We start from the raw sequence: 19,934 nt of genomic DNA on the forward strand, positions 1-19,934 counted from the left end.
TTTCCTCAAGAGGTTGAATATTTTTGATTGCAGTTTCCATTTGTGTGGATCCATGAGATTTCTGCTTAGGTTGTTTGCCAGTGAATTTAGCTTGCCTGGCAGGAATTGAGTTTGTAGGTGCACTTGGTAGCTCAGGGCTGTATTCCACAGAGCCATGGCTAGTCTGCAGAGGGGGTACCCGTGGGTTCCCCCCTGCTTGTTTATGTACCACATAACTGTGGTGTTGTCTGTGTAATAATTGTTCTGGAAGGATATGGTCTTTGAAGGCTGTCAAGGAATTCTATACAGCAAACATTTCTTTTTGGGTTGATATGCATGTGCATCTGACTCAGGTTCCATTTGTCTTGAATGCACTGCCCTGCCAAGTGAGCCCCCCATGCATAGTCTGATGAGTCTGTAGTCAGGGTTTGGGCAGCAGGGGGTAGATTGAAAGGGAGCCCCTTGTTTAGGTGGCAGGCCTCTGCCCACCAAAGGAACTCTGTCTTTATACAAGGGATGATATGAATCATTGTCTCCAGGTCCTAAGAATGTTGACACCACAGGCTTTTTAGATACCATTGTAGTCTCCTCATATGCAGTCTTGCATATGGAATTAGTAGAATGCAAGAGGCAATGAACCCCAGGGCTTGCAGGATTTTCCTTGCAGAGAGCTGGGTCTTTGTGGCCAGTAGTCTGAAGTAATCTGTCAAATAAACTTGTTTCTCTGTCGTGAGGTAAGCCATCTGGGAAGTTGTGTTCAAGCTTGCTCCCAGGAATACAATTTGTTGGCAGGGTACTAGATGAGATTTATTTTTGTTTATGGTGTACCCCAGTGAGGTTAGAAGTTTCTTTACAGATGCCAGCTGTTTTAATATCATGTCCTGGCTTTCTGCCAGAATTAGATAATTGGCCAGGTATGGGTATATCTGAATATTTCTATGCCTGCAAAATGCAATGGCTGGAGCTAGATATTTGGTGAATACCCTGGGCACAGTAGATAAGCCAAAGGGAAATGCAGAGAACTGATAGTGCATGGAGCTTGCTCTGAAGCGTAGGTATTTCCTGCAATATTCCCTTATTGGAATGTGCAGGAAGTCTAAGGATGCCAACCAGGCATCTTTGCCTAGCATAAGAAGCAGCTGTTGAAGTGTTAGCATTTTGAATTTTGGGATTACCAAAAAGGTGTGTAGAATAGAGAGGTCCAGGATAGCGTGCCAGGAGCTGTCTTTTCTGGGTACCAGGAACAGTCTTGAGTAAATACCTTGTCCCCGTTCGTCTGCTGGGACAGGCTGAATAGCCCTGATACTTAGAAGAGAGAGAACCTGCTGTTGAGCCTCTGCCTATTGATTTGGAGTAGGTCTGGATAACCGTTTGGGGTTGGTAAGGTGTGGAAGTGGAATCTGTATCCTTGGAAGACTATATTTAAAACCCATTTGTCCTGGGTAATGAGTTCCCAATTTTTTTGCATGCAGGGCAAACTTTCCTCCTAAGGGAGCAGGCAGTAGAGCAGGGCTTGGAAGGTTTAAGGTTAAATCATTGTGACATTTTTCCATAGGGGTGTCTTACTTCCAGCTTTGGAAGTGGAAGCCCCCCACTGCTTAGGCCTGTCTGTGCCTTGAGACGGTCGCCTAGGTGGTCAGCTGTTCCTGGGTTTGGACTGAGAAGTCCTGGAAGAGGCTGGAAAGGACCAATTCTTAGAAGGCTAATCCCTACTAACTCTGGGAGGCTGTACTTGCAGGAAATCTTTAACAGTTTGCATAGATTTAGCTTTTTCCTCCATCTTTTTAAGTACTTCTTCTGCTTTGTTGTCAAAGAGGCGGTCTTGGTTCAAGGGAGCATCCAGTAATTTTGCTTTAACATGGTCTGGCAAGTTTTGCTCCTTAAGCCAAGCATGCCTTTTAAGTACAGACCCAGTGACAGCAGCCCTGCAAGATGCTTCTAAAGAGTCAAAACCACATTGCAAAGTATGTTTACCAACTTGTTCAGCAGAATGCATTAAATCCTGTAATTCTTTATGTTCAGCACAGTCAGGAATCAACATAATTTTCTGTTTAAGTAGTCCCATAATATGCTGCTGATACTTTAACATATGAAACTGGCAGTTTAAGGCCCTAATGGCTAAGGTAGCAGAAGTGTATACCTTCTTACCCCATCTGTCCAAGGCCCTGGAATCTCTATCAGAGGGGGTAGGGTTTTTGGCAGTAGTAGCCTTAATGCCTTTAGGTCCTTAGGAAATGGTATCTGGGTCCGCAGTAGGATTCTTGAAGAGGAACTTGTGAGAGTCAGGTACCCTACAGTACCTGTCAGGTTTTCTGGGAGACAGAGGTAAGGTGTCTGGGGCCAGGCTAGATTCCAAAAAGGCATCATCTACAATGTCCAGGACAGTAGGGATAGCTACAGGCCTGTGTTGAGGGAAGAGTAAGAATTCCCTAAGCCTCTTTTTGGAGTCAGAGTAATCCTGGCTTTCCCAGTGGAAATGCTCCCTAAGTGTGCAAGGTTTCACAAAAAGAAAAATCTTCTGGAAGGGAAGCAGAGGGAATGGAATCCTCTGCATCAGAATCCTCATATGTAGATAAGGGCAAATCCTGGTAATCAGAAGAAACAGAAATTTCAGAATCTTGATCAGAAGAATCAGAAGGAAAATCAGTTCTAGGCCTCTTAGAGGGGGAAGGCTGGCTTCCCCTAATTAAAGTAATAAGGTCTTTAGTCATTCTTATTTCTTTTTTAGGCATATGGGCCTGACCATGCGGTTTGGACATCAGTTTTCTAGGCATTGGTCGAGTTTTAGGCCTTAAAGAAGATGGAGTTGGTTTGAAATGCAAGTCTGTAGGCCTGAATACACCCTCAGAAGTCAGTGCCTGCACAGCAGCTCTGAACCCATCCAAGATAGAGACATCCGCAGGCTCCCTAGTCGAAGAAGCATCTCGCGGCATACTGGACTCCAAATGGGTCTCAGCAGAGGCCTGCGAATCTGAAGTAACGGGTATCAGGAGCTGCGAAAGCTACTCACTGAGTACCGGCGAACTGCCGACTAGCTTAGCGGAAGCATTGTCGGCAGTTTTGGACTTATGTGGTCTGTCTCTGTCTTTATCTTTACGTTTTTTCAGAATATTGGCAGTCTGATGGCTTACCGATGACATTTCTGGATAGTTAAACCGAGAACCAAAATAATTTGCTGCAAAAAAAGACTGATGACGAATAGTTCGGGGGTTGAATAAAGCACAAAACTGACAGCGAGGGACGCCGTGGTCTGGGCCTAAGCAAGGAATGCAGTACGAATGAAAATCTTTATGCGGTATTTGCTTTCCACAGGTATGGTGGAAATACGATGTTAGGGGTGATTTATGGGAGGAAAGAATTGAGTACCGTGTGCTTTGGTGGCAAGTTACATTGTAATCCAACAAGCATCCGGGACTCAATGAAAGTATTTCCATTGCCCCCCTCCTCAAACTAAGAGCTGCGAAACTATAGATCCCAAACAGGAATCGCTTCCTTTACCTAACTATCAAGTTATTAACGAATTTCCATGTCAGGATTGCTATCTCAGCCTGTATTTCTACAATATATGCTTCAACATAAGATGATGAACTACATCAACGTCAAGAAATTGAAAGAGTTTTTAAAGTGTTCTCAGAATGTTTTTAAAGTATTTGTATTTTGCATATTACTATTTTGCACGTTATTTATTTATTTAATATGAAGATTTTAAATATATTTGTATTAACATGGATAGCTGCTTATTACTGTTTTGCTCTGAATTTTGTAAGTATGATCACAACAGTTACTTTATATAAGTTTTGGGGTCAGAGAAATTCCTAGGAAGTATACATTCTTTATAATAGAAAATGGTAGTACAACTTTATTCCACAAGATGGCATTGTATTAAAAGTTTAAAAAAAAAAAAAAAAAAAAAAAAAAATAAAGTCTTTTTATTTTATTATCTTATAGACAAACAATACAAACCACAGAAGAAAACTGTACAAACATCAACAAAAACTATATACAACTATACATTGCCCAAATCAATAACAATATATACAACAGATAATGAATTAAGGAGATATAATAATAAAAAAAAAATGAAAAGCGTTTCAGGTTAATAGACAATCAAAGAATACATTCCAAAAATTTTCAGAACAGAACTTGTGATTACCTTTATAAAAGAGATATTTTTGCGCCTTAATATGCCTAATTACCAATTCCTTTAGACCTTCCCATGTTAGTGCGGCTTGGCACTTCCTATGCAAAGAGATATAATATTTGATAAATATGACAATTGAAATCACCACCTTGAGCTGAGCTTTAGGAATATTATCAGGAGGGATATGTAATAAAGCAAATTGCCAAGAAAGTGTTGATTTTTCATATCCCATTTTCTCCAGAATAACTTTAAGGGCACACCATAGTCTGTACACACATTTGCAACTCCAGAAAATGTGATATATATCGGCTACTTGATCCTTACAGAATGGACACAGAGACGACGAGTTGGGATGAATTTTATTAATAATTGCAGGTGTTAAATACGCATTGCTGGTGATCATGAGTTGCGTATAAAATAATTTTTTAAAAGGGATAAATTTAATACTTGATTTGAAAGCCTCTTTCATTTGAGTGGGAGTTATAGTCGGGTCCTTATCCGACCAGAATTTAGAAAATACTGGCACATTGTTAGATCTAATAGAGATTAAGAACTTGTAGACATTAGAAGTCATTTTCTTTTTTAGCAGAAGAAGTTTCCAAATAACCTTGGCAATTTCGATATTTTCTCTAGATAGGTCTGGATGATCATAATATGGACTCAATAATTCAAAGATCTGTCTAGTTATTAAAGTATATTTATTGGATAGATTAAAGGTGTGCCTGATCTCAGATAACTTCAGATGTTTGACTAAGAAGAAGTCTGCCATGCACTTATCCTTAATAAGGGGGAATTTGTCCAGATTTATCATGTTACCACTTAAGAGTTAAATTGGGATTTAGATGTACTGGTTGGCGGGAAATGAACGTCTGCAAAAGTTTTAGAGAAGACAATAGTTTATGAAATCTGATAATGTTATATTTGAGGCCATAGATGATTTTATATTTGTCTAGACTAACTTTGCTCAAGAAAGGTAAGGCGGATGGATTAAAGTTAAGGGATCTAATATAATTGAAGTAAAGTAAAACCCAGTTAGGGTGCCAGGCATCCGAGGTATTAATATAATTTGCTATCTTAATAATTCTACTACTTTGAATAATATCATAGTATAGTTTGAAGTCAGGAAGAGAAATGCCACCCAATTCCTTCGGGTAAGTAAGTTTAGAGCACGAAATTCTCACCGATTTTGGAGACCAGATAAACTTAGAGAAGGTTGAGTGTAATTTATTGAAAAAGTATAAAGGGATAATCGTATTAGTCAAGTTGAAGACATACAAGAACCTGGGAAGGATATTCATTTTTATAATAGTTGATTGAGCCAGAAAGGGAAGCTTAAGTTGAGTCCATCTCTTTAAATCCCATTGCACCTCCTTCCAAAGCGAAGAAATGTTCTCCTGATACGAAATAGATTGATCAGTTGAGAAAGTTACCCCCAGGTAATGAAGATTTGAATTAACAGGAATAACTTCAGAAGAAAAATTTAGGGGGTATGGTGATGTGATATTGACCGGAAAAAAATTGAGATTTGTTTTTGTTAAACTTATAGTTGGCAAATTTAGAGAAGATGTTAATGGACTTCATGATTTTCTCTAAGTCTGAATTTGGTAAAGAGAGGTAAATATTTAGATCATCCACAAATGCCGAGAGGGGGATACTAGTTCTAAATAGCTTGGGGATGATCTGATGAGTTTTTTGTTTAATAAGAAGGAAGAGAGGCTCTATATATAGATTAAATAATAAAGGAGAGAGAGGGCAACCTTGTCTCGTACCATTAATTATGTTAATCCTCTCAGATATAACATTATTAATATGTAGTGTTGTATAGGCTTTGTGGTAAATGGTCTCAATAAATTTTGTGAACGAGGTAGGAATGTTAAATAGTGGTAGAACAGAGAGTAAAAATTTCATACTCATTCTATCGAAAGCCTTAGAAGCATCTATTGCTAGAGTGTACAGGGGGTACCTAGCTAAAGACGAGAAAGTTATCATAGCTTCTAAAGCAAGAGTATGATCCGAGGTCTGTCTATTTCTAATGAAGCCCGATTGTTCTTTAGAGACTATACTAGGTAGCAGTACTTTAAGTCTATTGGCAAAAATTGGGGCCAAGATCTTTAAGTCTACATTAATAATGGAGATGGGTCTAAAATTTTCCGGTTTGGTAGAGTCTGTTTTACCTTTAGGGATAAGAATAGTCTTAGATGCATTGAAATGGGGATCACTTATACCCTGGTGGAGAATATGATTATAGATCAAATATAAAGCCTGTGCGATCTTGTTGGGATATAATTTGTAGAATTCTGCTGTGAACCCATCAGGACTCGGGGCCTTATTCAATTTTAAGTTATTGATCACATCCAGGACTTCCTGAGAAGTAATTTCTTTATCTAACAAGTGAAATTGATCCATATTTAGTTTTGGGAAAGATAATTCTTTAAGGGTATCATATAACACGAAAAAATCGATAGGGTCATTAGGTGAGCTATAGAGCTCAGTGTAAATTTTTTGAAAGATTTTTATAATATCCTGTGTATCATGGTAGAGTTTGTCTTGATAAGAAATTTGAGAGAAAATGTGTGATGGCTTATTCTGATTAATTAGTCTGGCTAAGAACCTAGACGGGCATTGAGCCCAATCGGAATATTTGGCCAGCATTTTGGTTTCATGAACAGATAAATGATCTGCCTGTAGAGATAAATAATCTTTCTGCAACTTAACTAACTGCGATTCTATTTCGCTATCATATTTGATCTGCAGTTAGCTCTCCCATTCTGATATTTTCTTGCTCACTTCAGACTCCCTTTTAAGATATAGTTTCTTGAAGTAAGAGGCTTTATTTATCAGAATGCCACTAATTACCGCCTTTGTGGAGGCCCATAATATATCTATAGGAATATCCTGCTCTTTTGATGCTTGTATAAATTGGTTTAAGTTATCTTCTATAATCGAAGATATTCCTTCTTTTTGAAGAAGATTAGGATTAAGTCTCCACCACAATGGACTATTTCTACTGTTACACCTCTGACTGTAATCTAGGGAGAGGGATAACTTTGAGTGGTCAGATAGATTTCTGTTATCAATATGTACTTCTATTTGGTAGTTAGCCAGGACCGAAGAAAGAAGAAAGAAATTAATTCTGGACCAACTCTTATGACAGTTGGAGAAAAAAGTGAAGTTAACTCTATTAGTGGGGTTTCTGTGTGTTATAAATGGGTCAAGCAAACTGAAATCTTCCTTAAGCTCAGCTAATACTGACACGGCTAGTTTATTATAATTTGTATTACCATTCGACCTATCTGTAGTGGGGTTCTGAACGGAGTTCCAATCTCCTCCTATAATAAAATAGTGGTTGGGGAAGGAGGAGAGAATGTTGTAAATAATCATATAGAAATTTTGTTGGTTAGCACAAGGAGAGTGGATATTCAAGAATACAATGGGCTTATCAATGTGGGATAGCGTGGCAGTAAATAAACACCATCTGCTGTCCTTATCAGATTCACATTTAATAATATCAAAAGGGAATTTTTTCTTTATTATTATGGCAACCCCTGCACTATTCGACTTAACTCCGGAGTCAATGATCTTTCTCACCCATGGCCTCCTTTTTTCGTGCTCCCATTGGCAGCTGAGCAAATGTGTTTCCTGAACTAAAATTATATCAGCTTTTGATTTAAAGCACATGTGCATGAAGAGTCTCCTCTTTTTGATCAGCTGTAACCCCTTAACATTCCAAGAATCACATATAATCATACAGCTACCTATTCAGTGGGGGATAATATGTGTGGTATGGAAGTATAAAAAGGAAGAAAAAGACATGGGAAATATATCGCATAACCTGAAACTTATAAACTTCTATTATTAGAATATGGGCAAAAACCACTAAAAAAAAAGACCCTTCCTGCCTAACAACCGAGCATAAACTCCTCTCCAAAGGCCCGGAAGGGAAAGGGATTTTTGGGAACTTTGATTTAAAAAACCTAACATAAGGGTAATTCAAAGAACCCCCCCTCACCTGAGGGAAGTATGGACCCCCAAAAGATCCCCTAATCACCCTTAGGTCTAGACCGCTTATCCACCCCATCAGGGTAAGGATTTCGAACCCAGCTCAGCATTTAAGAATTTGAACTGTGAAACAAATAGTGCATAAACCATTTAAAAATAACAATTGCATAATTAAAAATGACACATGTTAGTAAGACAAAATACTATTTCTCATAAAGGCAATGAAAACAATCAGCTATGAGAAAAAAAATGAGATTAGAACTATAGCCTAATCCAAATGTCTAAGACTGCAAAAGGACAATAAAATATTTATAAGAAACAGAAACCTCATAGAGTGTCATGTCACGAGACATACCTTAAGCTTATAATCCCCAAAATTTCCCATTAGTATAAAAAGGGACCATATATTCATTGAGTGACTGATCTTGGGTCAGTTCGAGGTTAATCTAAACAATATATTCAGTGCTGAAAAAGCAACATCAATGATAATGATTTATAGCTGGAGAAAATGCCCCACCAAAAAGACCCCCCATAAATGGACCAAGCATCTCGTGACACCTAGCTATAAGGTACACAGTGAAAAAACATAAATCAGTGAGCATTCCTATAGAACATAAAATATACCAAGGTTGAAACCTTATCCAAACCAATCCCCCCACTAGTACCTGTATAACTTTTCCCAGCACGCTAATAAACTCGAAAATGTAGGAATTCACTAATTTTAGCATCCAAATAAATAGGCACACTGTAAACCCCAAACTTAATGACAGCCTCCTCACCACATTTTCAGCATTACAGTTACTACAAAAAATTATAACCATAACTATTAGATGCTAGATCAAAGTTGGAACACAACAATATTATTAGGAAGTTATTCAACTGAAATCTTATTGTATTAGATGAGAGTAAAGTTTGCAGAATGATATTCAAAACATTCCTATAACAAACACTATACGAAGACACTTATGGCTTTAACTACTTAAGAAAATGCATGTTCAATACCTTCCACAATGTATTTAAACTAGTAGGAAACCCAGGGACAGATTATGCAATGAATCAAACAAGAAGAAAAACCGGTCCCAATAATACAATTTAAGAATTAGGAAACATTTTCCAAACAAGATGTTAAATGTTCTGTCTTGTTTATCATATCAACCTGCAGTAACACCTGACAAATTACTACAGAAAATATTTCAAATTGTAGTGCAACCTTGTTTCATGCTTCACCTATTTAGCATATAAATACATATAAAAACAGTTGCCTTTACAATTCTTCATCAAAAAATTAATTCTACAGTATTTGCTCAGAGAGTTAAAATAAAAATGATTACATCTGTCATGACATTTCAGAGACCTCAAGCATTACAACACCTCTGAGTACTGATATGTAATCCTGTACACTGACATTTCTCTAACATTTGGCAAGGAACTAAAGACCTGACATCTGTAACTCCATTATACACAACTACTTTGCCTGATAAATATAGATTAACAAGGTATTAAAATGTTAAACATTTCTTAATGTAGTATACTACTAAAATAAACTAACACAATACCATTTTAACAGAACAGGAAAACTTCCCATACCAAGACCAATAAACATTAAAGTCCCAAACAGCGACCAAGAAAAATGTGTTCCAAAACTTCCAAACCTTGTACAGTCAAGTCCAGCAGTAATCCATGCTCCCGACGACCATTTGAAGCCATTAAATAAAAACAAAAAAGGGAAACAGCCTTAACAGTCTGCGTGCAGCTTGCTTTCGAAATTATTTAAAAGGGCAACCCCCACTCTTTGCACAGAATACTGATTTACTGATTTCTGAGCGGAATCGCCGCTTTAAGAAATGAAAAAAGAAAAAAAACTGCACAGCCAATCAGCGAAGACGGGCGTCATGATGTGACGCGTTTAGAGGTGACGATGAGCGCTAGCCTGATGGGAAATGAAGTTCTCTGAGGTCCATCCACCACGCTGAAGCAGGCCTTCATCCTGGGAGTACAAAAATACCTGTTCTCGTCGTCGGGAGTGTTAAAACACAGATCGGAGCACTACCATGCCATGGAAACACATTGGAAATCAACCAGGATACAAAGGTAAGTTTAGAATAGCTTATACCAGATCAGGACAAGCATTAAAATCTTTAGAGAACACTTCTTTGGCTTCTTTACTATTTTTGGCTTCGTACTTTGAATCTTGGAAATTAAATATTAATGTGTTTGGGTATTTCATCTGGAATCTGATGCTTTTTTTGATGAGGAACCCACAGTAAGGTGATGATTTTCTTCTTTCCAGTTTGATAGGGGCTGGCAAATCTGGAGAGAAAGTAATTTTAGAATCTCTCCAAGTAATAGATTTCTTAGATCTGGCTGAAAGTAAGATTGAGACAGCATGCTGGTAGTTTAAAATCTTCACATAGACATTCCTGGGATACTTATTTAATGTGTTGTCTGCAACTTGTCTAAGGGCTCTGTGAGCTCTTTCTATTGATATTTGAGCAGTTAGAGCAGGATTCTCCAGTAAAAGGGAAAAAATCTCATTGATGCATTCTGGCAGAGAACTGTGTGGGATTCCTCTTATGATGATGTTATTGCGTCTTGATCTTGCCTCAAGATCTAATATTTTGTCCTGTAAATCCTGAATAATAGAGCAATTGGAGTCAAAACTTTTTTGTAATTGGTCAATTTTTATTTCATTGTTTGAGACCTTTAACTCAGTGTCCGAAATTCTGGTTAACAATCTGTCCAGAGAGTCTCCGAAGGATTTAAATTGTGTGGAGAAACTTTGCATAGCCTCTTGGATAGGCTGTAGAGCTATTTTTAACTCTTCCATGTTATTAGGGTCGTTTTTATTTTTAGAAGAAGCAGAATTCACTGATGGTTTAGACATGTCTTGTGGATGCTGTTACTGTTTGCCTGTCCTGGCCCTTTTAGTATTAACTTCTTTTTCAGGAGAAGAGATTGCAGAAAACTTCGCTTTTGTAATTTGTAAGTCCATCAAATCAGATACATGAGACATACCAAGAGTATTTAGATATTTTTTTCCCAAGTAATCCAAGTACTTAAAAGCTGAAATATTTGTTACAGGTGGAATTTGCAGCACAGAGACAAACTGCACACCAGAAGCACATGTATGAGAAACAGCAGGAGGCCCGAACTAATCCAAGGTAATCTTCTATTTTTATACAAACAGAAGAAGCAATCCAAGTAAAATACTAAGATAGAATGTTAACCTCCAAACAAAGGTACGATTTTTTTCCGGAATAGAGTTGTTTTCTTCACAAAATGTTGGATTAAAGATGCTGAGGTTATGCAGAGCTGAGTTCCTACCCTGTTTACAGGACGGTAGCCATCTTGAACTCGTATTAAAAGTTTTTTTTAGAAAAGGTTTTAGGAGTTTTTAAAGTTTAAATTAAATTAATAAAAGTGACTGTATCAAAGAGTTTGCAAACTTTTAGACAAGTGGTATGACATTTGATTGTTATCATTAGTATAATTAGGTCAACAGTACTTTTTATGCTGGAAATAAGGCATTTAGAATGAGTTTTTAAATGTTTTATGACATAATACTTAATTATGCCTCATTTACTATGCAGCATGAGATTGGTGGTTTTAAATGTTAATTGATATATATATATATATATATATATATATATATATGCACTGATGTAGTTACCAGCCCACATCTGAGGAAGTTTTTTAAACGAAAATGTACTTGCATATGGAGCGTTAGTGTGATTTCAGTTTTTTTCTGTGAAGCAAATGCTTGAATTAAACTATTTAAACGGCTGAAAAGCTTTGTCCCTTGGCATTTTTATCCTGTGAATTTCTGTGGACTACACTGTTAAATCAATGACTACAAGGCTTGACTAAGTCGTCCTGTCCGTAAGGTTCATTGTGTTTTCTTCCAGGGTCTTGGCAATTTTTTTTTAGTTATTTTTTTGACTCATTGGCAGTTGTTGGTGCTTTCCACAGGTAAGACAATTGTTAACTCTTACTGACATTGGTTAAAGAGCAAGAAAAAGGATTCCCAATGGGGTACTTAGCTTTTTTGAAGACTTCGGTTTTGAAACTCGAAAATGAAAATTTCAGGAGTCAGCCTACTGGCACTTGCGAACTGCTTCTGCTTCGGGCACCGCTCGGCAAGAAAGACTGATGTAATGGAGTCGGCTGCATGTTTTATACCCCTGACAACCTAACGTCATGGAAGAGGAGACAGCATCCGACACAGGAATCCAAGACTTTGATATTCAGGTCGGCTGAGGGCTACCTGCAGGCAGATAACCCAAATGTAATGACTGCAACAGTGAAACACGAAGAATATCATGAAAACAATGAGCGTCTAACCACTCACTCATACATTTAACATAGAATAACAACTTAGGACTTCAATTTCCACAGTTTTCGCCTCACACTGATGCAGTGCCCCACATAATGCTTTAATTTTCTTGTAAAATTGCACAGCATCTTGAGATTCGTTGGATGGCATTGGTTAATCATACATTGAAACCTTTCTAATAACAGATGGTTTGAAGCGGACTACTAAGCTATTATATCCACTGGAGATGCTGCAGGGACCATGACAGACAGAGTGGCAACCCACCTACCGAAGGGGAGATCTAGTCTGTGTACTAGCTATTGTAGGATGGTCTGCTTTACCTGGCATATCAAACTTAGGTTCTGTTACCACCGCCTGCTCTTGGTACAGGGTGGTATGCAAAAGAAACTTCATCTTACTAAGTCTTAACTGTATGCTCTCACTGTTGTCCTTAAGAAAAAGCTGGAGAGAAAAGTGGTATAAAATGAAGTAGATGGAACAAGAATTAAAGACATCGGCCTTCTATGCTAAAGAAAAGCTTATAAATTCTTTGTGTTTCATGCTTAAAACTAAGTGAAACAAGGATCACATTCATTAGTACTACAGACCTCCTTTAAATAGAAACTTGAGGAGGTAATCTTTGTGGGATTTTTCACTGCTGCAAGAGTACTTGTTAGCCATCTTCTTTAAGGAAGCCAAGAAAAAGCCACAGAAAAATTATTTATTTTGAATAAAATTTCATATATAACCAATATGGAGCAAATTTCAGAAAATATATTTTTGGCATACTTCCAGATCTTAAGGTGGAAAGATGAGAGAAACTTCTCCAAGTTATCTGATAACATGTCAGCCACAAAAACTAAACAGGGTCAGATGTGAAGCTGTTTCCTCTCTATAGCTATGCTTCCTCTAATGACCATAGTGTGAAGTTGCTGACAAACAACCACTGAATGCCAGACTGCCGCAGAACACCACTGTATTCAAAGATCAGAAGACAGAGGCCTTGTCATGTGTCTCAAACTTTTACCCAATTATATTATGATATCCTAACCGCGGTGGTGGTGCTGCGGTAGCGTTGTCGCCTCACAATAAGACGTTATCCTGTTCGATTCTCAGCTAAAGCGTCTTCTGTGTGGAAACATGCGTGAATGGGCGTACCTTCGTTGAAGGCTGTACGTCAGGGCTGGCAACTCGGTACGTAAAAATCTACTGCCAATCATTATCGGACCAGAGTTCCGTTGTGGCGACCCCTAACCGGGAAAAGCCGAAAGAAACAACAACAATATTATGATATCCTACAGAAATTATCCTTTTCATGAGCATCTAATATTATGGATGTAGTAATTATCAACTAATGCTTCTGGCTGTTATGACTTCCGATTTGCAGCAGACATCTGAAAAGGATCCAACACTCTTTCTTTCTTTGTTCCACTGATATTTGCAGTCAAAACTCAGAAAGCCACAACAGATGTCTGTTTGTGGCATCAAGGCCAAGATAGTGGCATTTGGATCAGCCAGTTTAAGGGTTACAGTATTTGATGCAGTTTGCCCTAACACCTTTACATTTAGGTTTTTTTTTTTTTTTTGTAAAGGAAAACAAGTACATTATAAAACCTTAAAAAGGCTACTGATGCCTTCTAAACATGTTACAACAAGTACTTTAGCAGAAAGACTGAATGCACCAAGTATAGAAACCATCTGTTTTGTAGTTTAAATTTAATCAAAGTTACTCTGATGCAATTTTAAAAGTTTATATCAAGGATCTAGTAATTATCCTACACTGAGAATGTCACCTAGACTATATTAATACGTTTCATTGCAATACTACTTACACCAGTACCAAATGTAATTAAAATAATTACATATTAGTAGGACACGTTCCAATAATAATCCAGTTATTGTTTAGTACAGGACATTTCAACAATTTCTAGATAAAAGAGTTAGTAATCAGATTATTATGTTAGCAAATAAATGACTCTTACTAAATTGAATGCTCCGATTCCCAGTTTCACACCTCCTTCATACTGGTAATAGGCTTCATCTTTGTTTTGGTTACCCTGAGTCATTAGCAGTACATGGTGGCATTCCCTTTTGGAAACACAAAATAAACAAGTATAAAAGTAAATGGTTGTAATATGTAAACAAGTAAAAGTACAGAATGATCACTCCCTGAGGTAATAAAAACTTACTTGTATATTTGGTAGCTTGTTCTGATTCGAAGTCCCCCTCTGATAAAGCTAATCATATTTTCATCCTGGAAGAAATTATATTTAATAGTTACCAGTAGTGCAGGGTACTTTTCAAATTATGACTTCCTGTGACTATGTCTGGCAACAGCTTCTTACTCTGAAATAACTATCACTGCCTTTATTGCCATATTTACTCTGTCCTATTTATATAACAGTTACTGTGCATATTGTTAAATGTCATCCTATATCCAAGTTATTTCTTTCTTCAGACCAACACCTAACTCTATTATTTCATCTCCATCTTTAAAAAGCCATGATCCTGCACTTCATCACCCATACTTGGGACTGTTCTTTCACTCTCTTTCTTTTGTTCCTCCCCTCTAGAACTTTCTCTCTAATGAGACTTCTGGTACCTTCTTTCCAATATATTTATATCCAATTCCCTCCATTAGCCTAGTAATTGTTTATCTTGCAAAATGTCTCAATTTCTGGAAATAAAATTTCTGTTCACTATCAAATAATCTTGTATATTCCATATATGCAGACTTCACATTTCCTTCCAACTATACACCTTGCTGCACTTTAATTCAAGGTATGCCAGTGATAAATGAAACTTATGTACTTACCATAATGACAAATCATTTCATCCCACTCCATCCAATATGACATGTGAATCTTTGAGCCTGTACTCGGATCTGATTAGGACGATTTAGTGCCCCAGCCTTGAGCCCTTTCATTTTTTCCATCCCATAATGCCCTGCTCCTCCCTGATCAACTTAGATTGAGTGTGCAGCCTAACCCTAATACATTTGTACTGCCTTTGATCCAGGAAGAAGGTCCTTCTTATCTTACATACTGGCAGGTGGAAGAAGGCTGGGTTGTCATATCGGATAGACTAGGATGAAAGGATTTATCATTATGAAAAGTACATGACTTTCATATCCTATTCATCCAGTCTGTCCAATATGACATATGGGTCAGAATCCCCAGCTACATGATTCCTGTGTGGCCTCAAGAGAGGAGACCTTTCTGGATGGTAGCACTGAAGGAAGCTCAGGATCTGGACAGGCAATCCAGCTTGTAATGCTTGACAAACATGTGGGTAGACCATATAGTAGACTAGCAAATGTCATTCAAGGATATGAAACTGAAGAATGCTGTAGAGGTCACTATAGCTGTACTGGAATGCGTTCTGGGCTTCAAGGGTAAGGTATTATTTTGAGATGTGTACATAAAAGAAATATAATTGGACAGACATCTAGAGAGGGGAATTTTATATAACATCTTACTCAGTTTGTTTTGAACAAAGGATACAAAAAGTCGTTCATCCTTCCTAAAATGGGCCGTTCTGTAAAGTAGATGCGGAGTTGCTTATGTGCATCCAATGTATGTAAAATGTATTTACCTTTGTTTTGGTAATTCGGGGAAAACGCTAAAAGATGCATATGCTGTGAAATGCTAGTCTCAGAAGCAACCTTAGGAACAAAGGAGAGGTTGGTCCTCAAGATATACAATGTAAGGAAATACAGAAGATAAGGCATGCAATCCTGAAATCCTCTTAGCTGAAGTGACCACCATTAAAAGTATAGTTTTCCAGAATAAAAAATTTAACTCTGCAGAATGGCTGGTTTAAATGGGAGCTTGATCCTTTATAGGAGGTCTCACACAAAGATTATGTGCCTTTCTAAAAGGTGCCTATGTGAAGCCAAGGAAGAATCCTAAAAACCAGCATGAAAGTAGGAAACAGCCACCAAGAGTACAGTAATAGTGGAGAAACAGGCAAGATAAAAACATAGTACATCTCCAACAGAAGACAAAAAGGGATCTACGTTCTGAGATTCCATCCATATTGCAAATCTGTTCCAGTTACTTTAATAAGTGTGTGGAAGTTTTTAGGAAGCTGTTTGGATGTGTCCTACTTTAGTAGGAAGGCATGTATCCCATGCAATCAGTGGAATTGGAGAAACCAAATGGTTAGCTTTAGGTTGGGAATGTCACGGTAAGGTTCCCTGGATGAGTGAGTAATGAGATCTGGTAGTGGAATGAGGAGCCAGGAGTGCTCCTTCAAATAAGGTTTGAGGAGGGAAAACCATACCTGTCTGGGCCAAAACATGGCAATGAAGATGGCTGTGGACTTGCACCAAATTTCTTTCTGTATGAATACAGTCATGAGTTTAACAGGGGTATAGACACATAATAACCCTGGAGGAAAACAATGAGACAGAGCATCCTTGAGGTTCTGTCCCAGATTTCGGAGAATGGCAAAATAACTGCTGCATTTGGTGTTCTTGTGGGGTGGGGGGCAAACCAATATATGCAGCAGGTTTGCCCCAGTGATTGAAAAATCTCCATAACTGCTGGATTCAGGGATCACTAATGAGATAAGATGAGGCTCCTGATAAGCTTGTCTGCTAGATCAGTGAATCCACCAGGGATGTGTGTTGTAGTCAGAAATCCAAAAGAAGACATTACACACTGTGATGCTCTCACAGCCTCCTAACAAAGCGGATAGGATCTGGTTCCCCTTTGCTTGTTTATGTACCAGACTACTGTCATATTCTCAGTCTGTTTGGTGATCACTCCCAATGGAAGACAGGCTTGCAGTTCAAGCAACATGAAGAGGACCACCCTCATCTCCAGGACATTTACATGAAGACAAGCCTCTGAGTCTGACCAAAACCCTTTGACCATTCTCCCTTCACAATGCCCCCCCCACCCCCAAACAAGGTAGGATGTGTCAGTGGTTAGAGTTAATATCAGGGAGGGAACCTGGAAAGACCTGCCTGCAGATATCAGAGGTGACCTAATCCATCAGTTTAAATTATTTCTACGTGTCTGAGTTATCCAGATGAGTTATGCCAGGGAATCATACTTTTGAGACCACTGCAACTGGAGCAACCATTGTAGGATTCTCATATGATAATAAGCAAACTGCATCATCACAATCAATGCCGCCATAAGATCCAAAATCCTCAAGAACAAGCAAGCCAGACGATGTTCAAACTCCATCAGATTTTGCACTGCATATCTCAAGTTAAGAAATCAATTCTGTTTTGTGGCAAAGAGCTCAGAGTTATGGTACTGTCCAGATGACAGCCCAGAAAAGCAAGATGTTAAATGGGAGTCAGGTTGAATGTTTCCAGATTTATCAAAATGCCTAGGAAAGGACATAGATGAAGAATAATCCCTTGCTTAAAGAAGAGACTCCATCGAAGGGGCAAGCAGGAACCAGTCATCTAGACAAGGGAAGAGTTTGAATAACCAGAGATTTAGATGAGCTACTACAACTGCCAACCATTTGGTGAATGCTGTGGGGGCTGAGGTGAGAACAAAAGGCAGAGTTCTGAACTGGAAATGACTAGCTCCTACTTGGAAGTGCAGAAATCTCCTGAACTCCACCTCTATTTTTATGTGAAGATAGGCTTTCTGGAGGTGTACAGAACCCATCCATTCATCCTTCTGGAGACACAGAAGGATAGACTGCACTAAGACCAATCAAAATTTTTTTTTTTTTTTAAACATAACTATTTAGGAAACTTAGGCCCAAGATTGCTTAAAGATCCTTCATTTTCTTTGGAACCAAAAAGCTCGAGTAAAATCTGGTTTGGTGAGACATGAATGCCTCTTTTTGCTGAAGAGAACAAACTTTAAGCATAGCAACCTTTGCCTGATTGAGTGGAACATCTGCCAATGGAGGATGAAGGGATAAAGGAATATTTGGATATGATCCCATCTTGCCCATTTGTATATTGTGATGGCGAATCACAAATGAGGGCACAGGATATTCATTCCCTGACTGCCTCCAGAGTGGAGCTGTTAGGCAAACCTTCAGGGACGCTGTGCATGCCTGTCTGAGAAATGCCCATGGAACCCTTGTTTTTGTGGACCTCCCCAGCCTCTAGGCCTGCACCTGCTGAAGTGGCCCACTTTGTCTCGGCCACCTCTTTCAGAAGAGGAGTCATACTGACACCTTTATTTATGAAACCAGAGTGAATGAGGTCCTTTTGGTTTCTACTAAAGGTATCTGTGGGGCCCTGATCTTCACTCCTACCACAGAAAGGGTTTTGTCATCCTTTTCACTCTTCTACATCCTTTCTTTCACTGTGGAACCAAAAATAATGGTTATTTTGATGGGGTATTTGACTAGACACCTAAAAATGATACACAGAATCACACAGTTGCCGCCACACATGACATCTCATGGAGTTGCATACACAGGCTGCTCTTGCCGCTCCATCCACCTCATTATACAATAGGTGCATGAATAGACTGATAATACTGGATATCATCAACAGAATGGCTTTGAGATGCGTCTGTTATTCTGCATGATATGTTTGAGAAATCATCCTGACATCTTACAGCGGAGATGGCTTACTTGTAAACTTGCTGTGGCTATGTTGTGCAGGGTCCTGGGTTCAAGACTTGCAAGTGCTGGTTGTTGTGTTGCAAGGCAGATCAGTTCAGCCTGTGGAGGAAGGGATAATGGCAATAATTACAAGAAATCCTATTTTTTTATGGTTAGGCTTGTACAGGCCCTAGGACCGATAGCCTAGTACCAACCTATGAACCTATGTTGTAAGGGGATTCTTGAGAGAGGAAAATGGTTGTTGAGTGAGATCTCTCAAACATTATCACTTACTTTCACAAAGCAACAGCAAAACTATCCTTTCCTTCTGGCACATCAAGTAGGAACAAATTTGCTTAGCTAAAAATTTTAATATAAATAAAATTTCACTTCCCTGGATGCAGAAGCAATCAGTAGTAACATCTGTGACAATAGGAGGTACTGTCCGCCATGCCAGGAAATGTAGGGCAGTGGATGTGTAACATATGCCAGCACAGCTAGCTGGAATTTTGTATATAATTATATGTCATTTGTATATCAAACTGATTTGTACAGAGGTTTGCTTGTGTTAAAATGTATCAATAGTGAGTCCTGCTGGAAGGAAAATAAATGTACATGTGTTATTGTAATTGAATTAAATGCATATTTTTAACAGAGGACTGGAAGAGATGAGGTTAATCTCAAACTTTAAAATATATCTGAAATTAAATTACTTTATGGGTTATGCAATAAGGATGTTATCCCCACAGTTTTGAATGGAGCCTGAGATGCAATGTCTATGCTACAGAATAGGTTGTAGCTCCTGTAGGAAGAGTGGAATGGTTTTATGACTTCCAGCAACTGCACCCCATTTTAGTAATGCTCTATCTATGCATATGGTAGTGGGTCTACTTCGTATAAACAAAATCTCACTTACCCGACTTTAATAACATCGAGCCGAGAACACTGAAAGCCCAGAACACTGACGTT

General features: G+C 38.4%; 1 protein-coding gene across 2 annotated transcripts in view; it reads right to left on the reverse strand.

Moving 5' to 3' along the window:
• Window positions 1-19,934, reverse strand: part of TTC39B (tetratricopeptide repeat domain 39B) — a 1,202,733-nt gene that overhangs the window by 439,948 nt on the left and 742,851 nt on the right. For both annotated transcript variants that reach the window (XM_044077204.1, XM_044077205.1), the window contains 2 exons: window positions 14,621-14,685; window positions 14,414-14,519 (listed from right to left, as the gene is read on the reverse strand). In XM_044077204.1, the coding sequence (XP_043933139.1) occupies window positions 14,414-14,519; window positions 14,621-14,685 (171 nt within the window). The remainder of the gene's footprint in view (window positions 1-14,413; window positions 14,520-14,620; window positions 14,686-19,934) is intronic.

Source organism: Protopterus annectens, chromosome 7.part0, assembly GCF_019279795.1.
Source record: "Protopterus annectens isolate FY-2018-M chromosome 7.part0, PAN1.0, whole genome shotgun sequence".
Classification (NCBI taxonomy): domain Eukaryota; kingdom Metazoa; phylum Chordata; order Ceratodontiformes; family Protopteridae; genus Protopterus; species Protopterus annectens.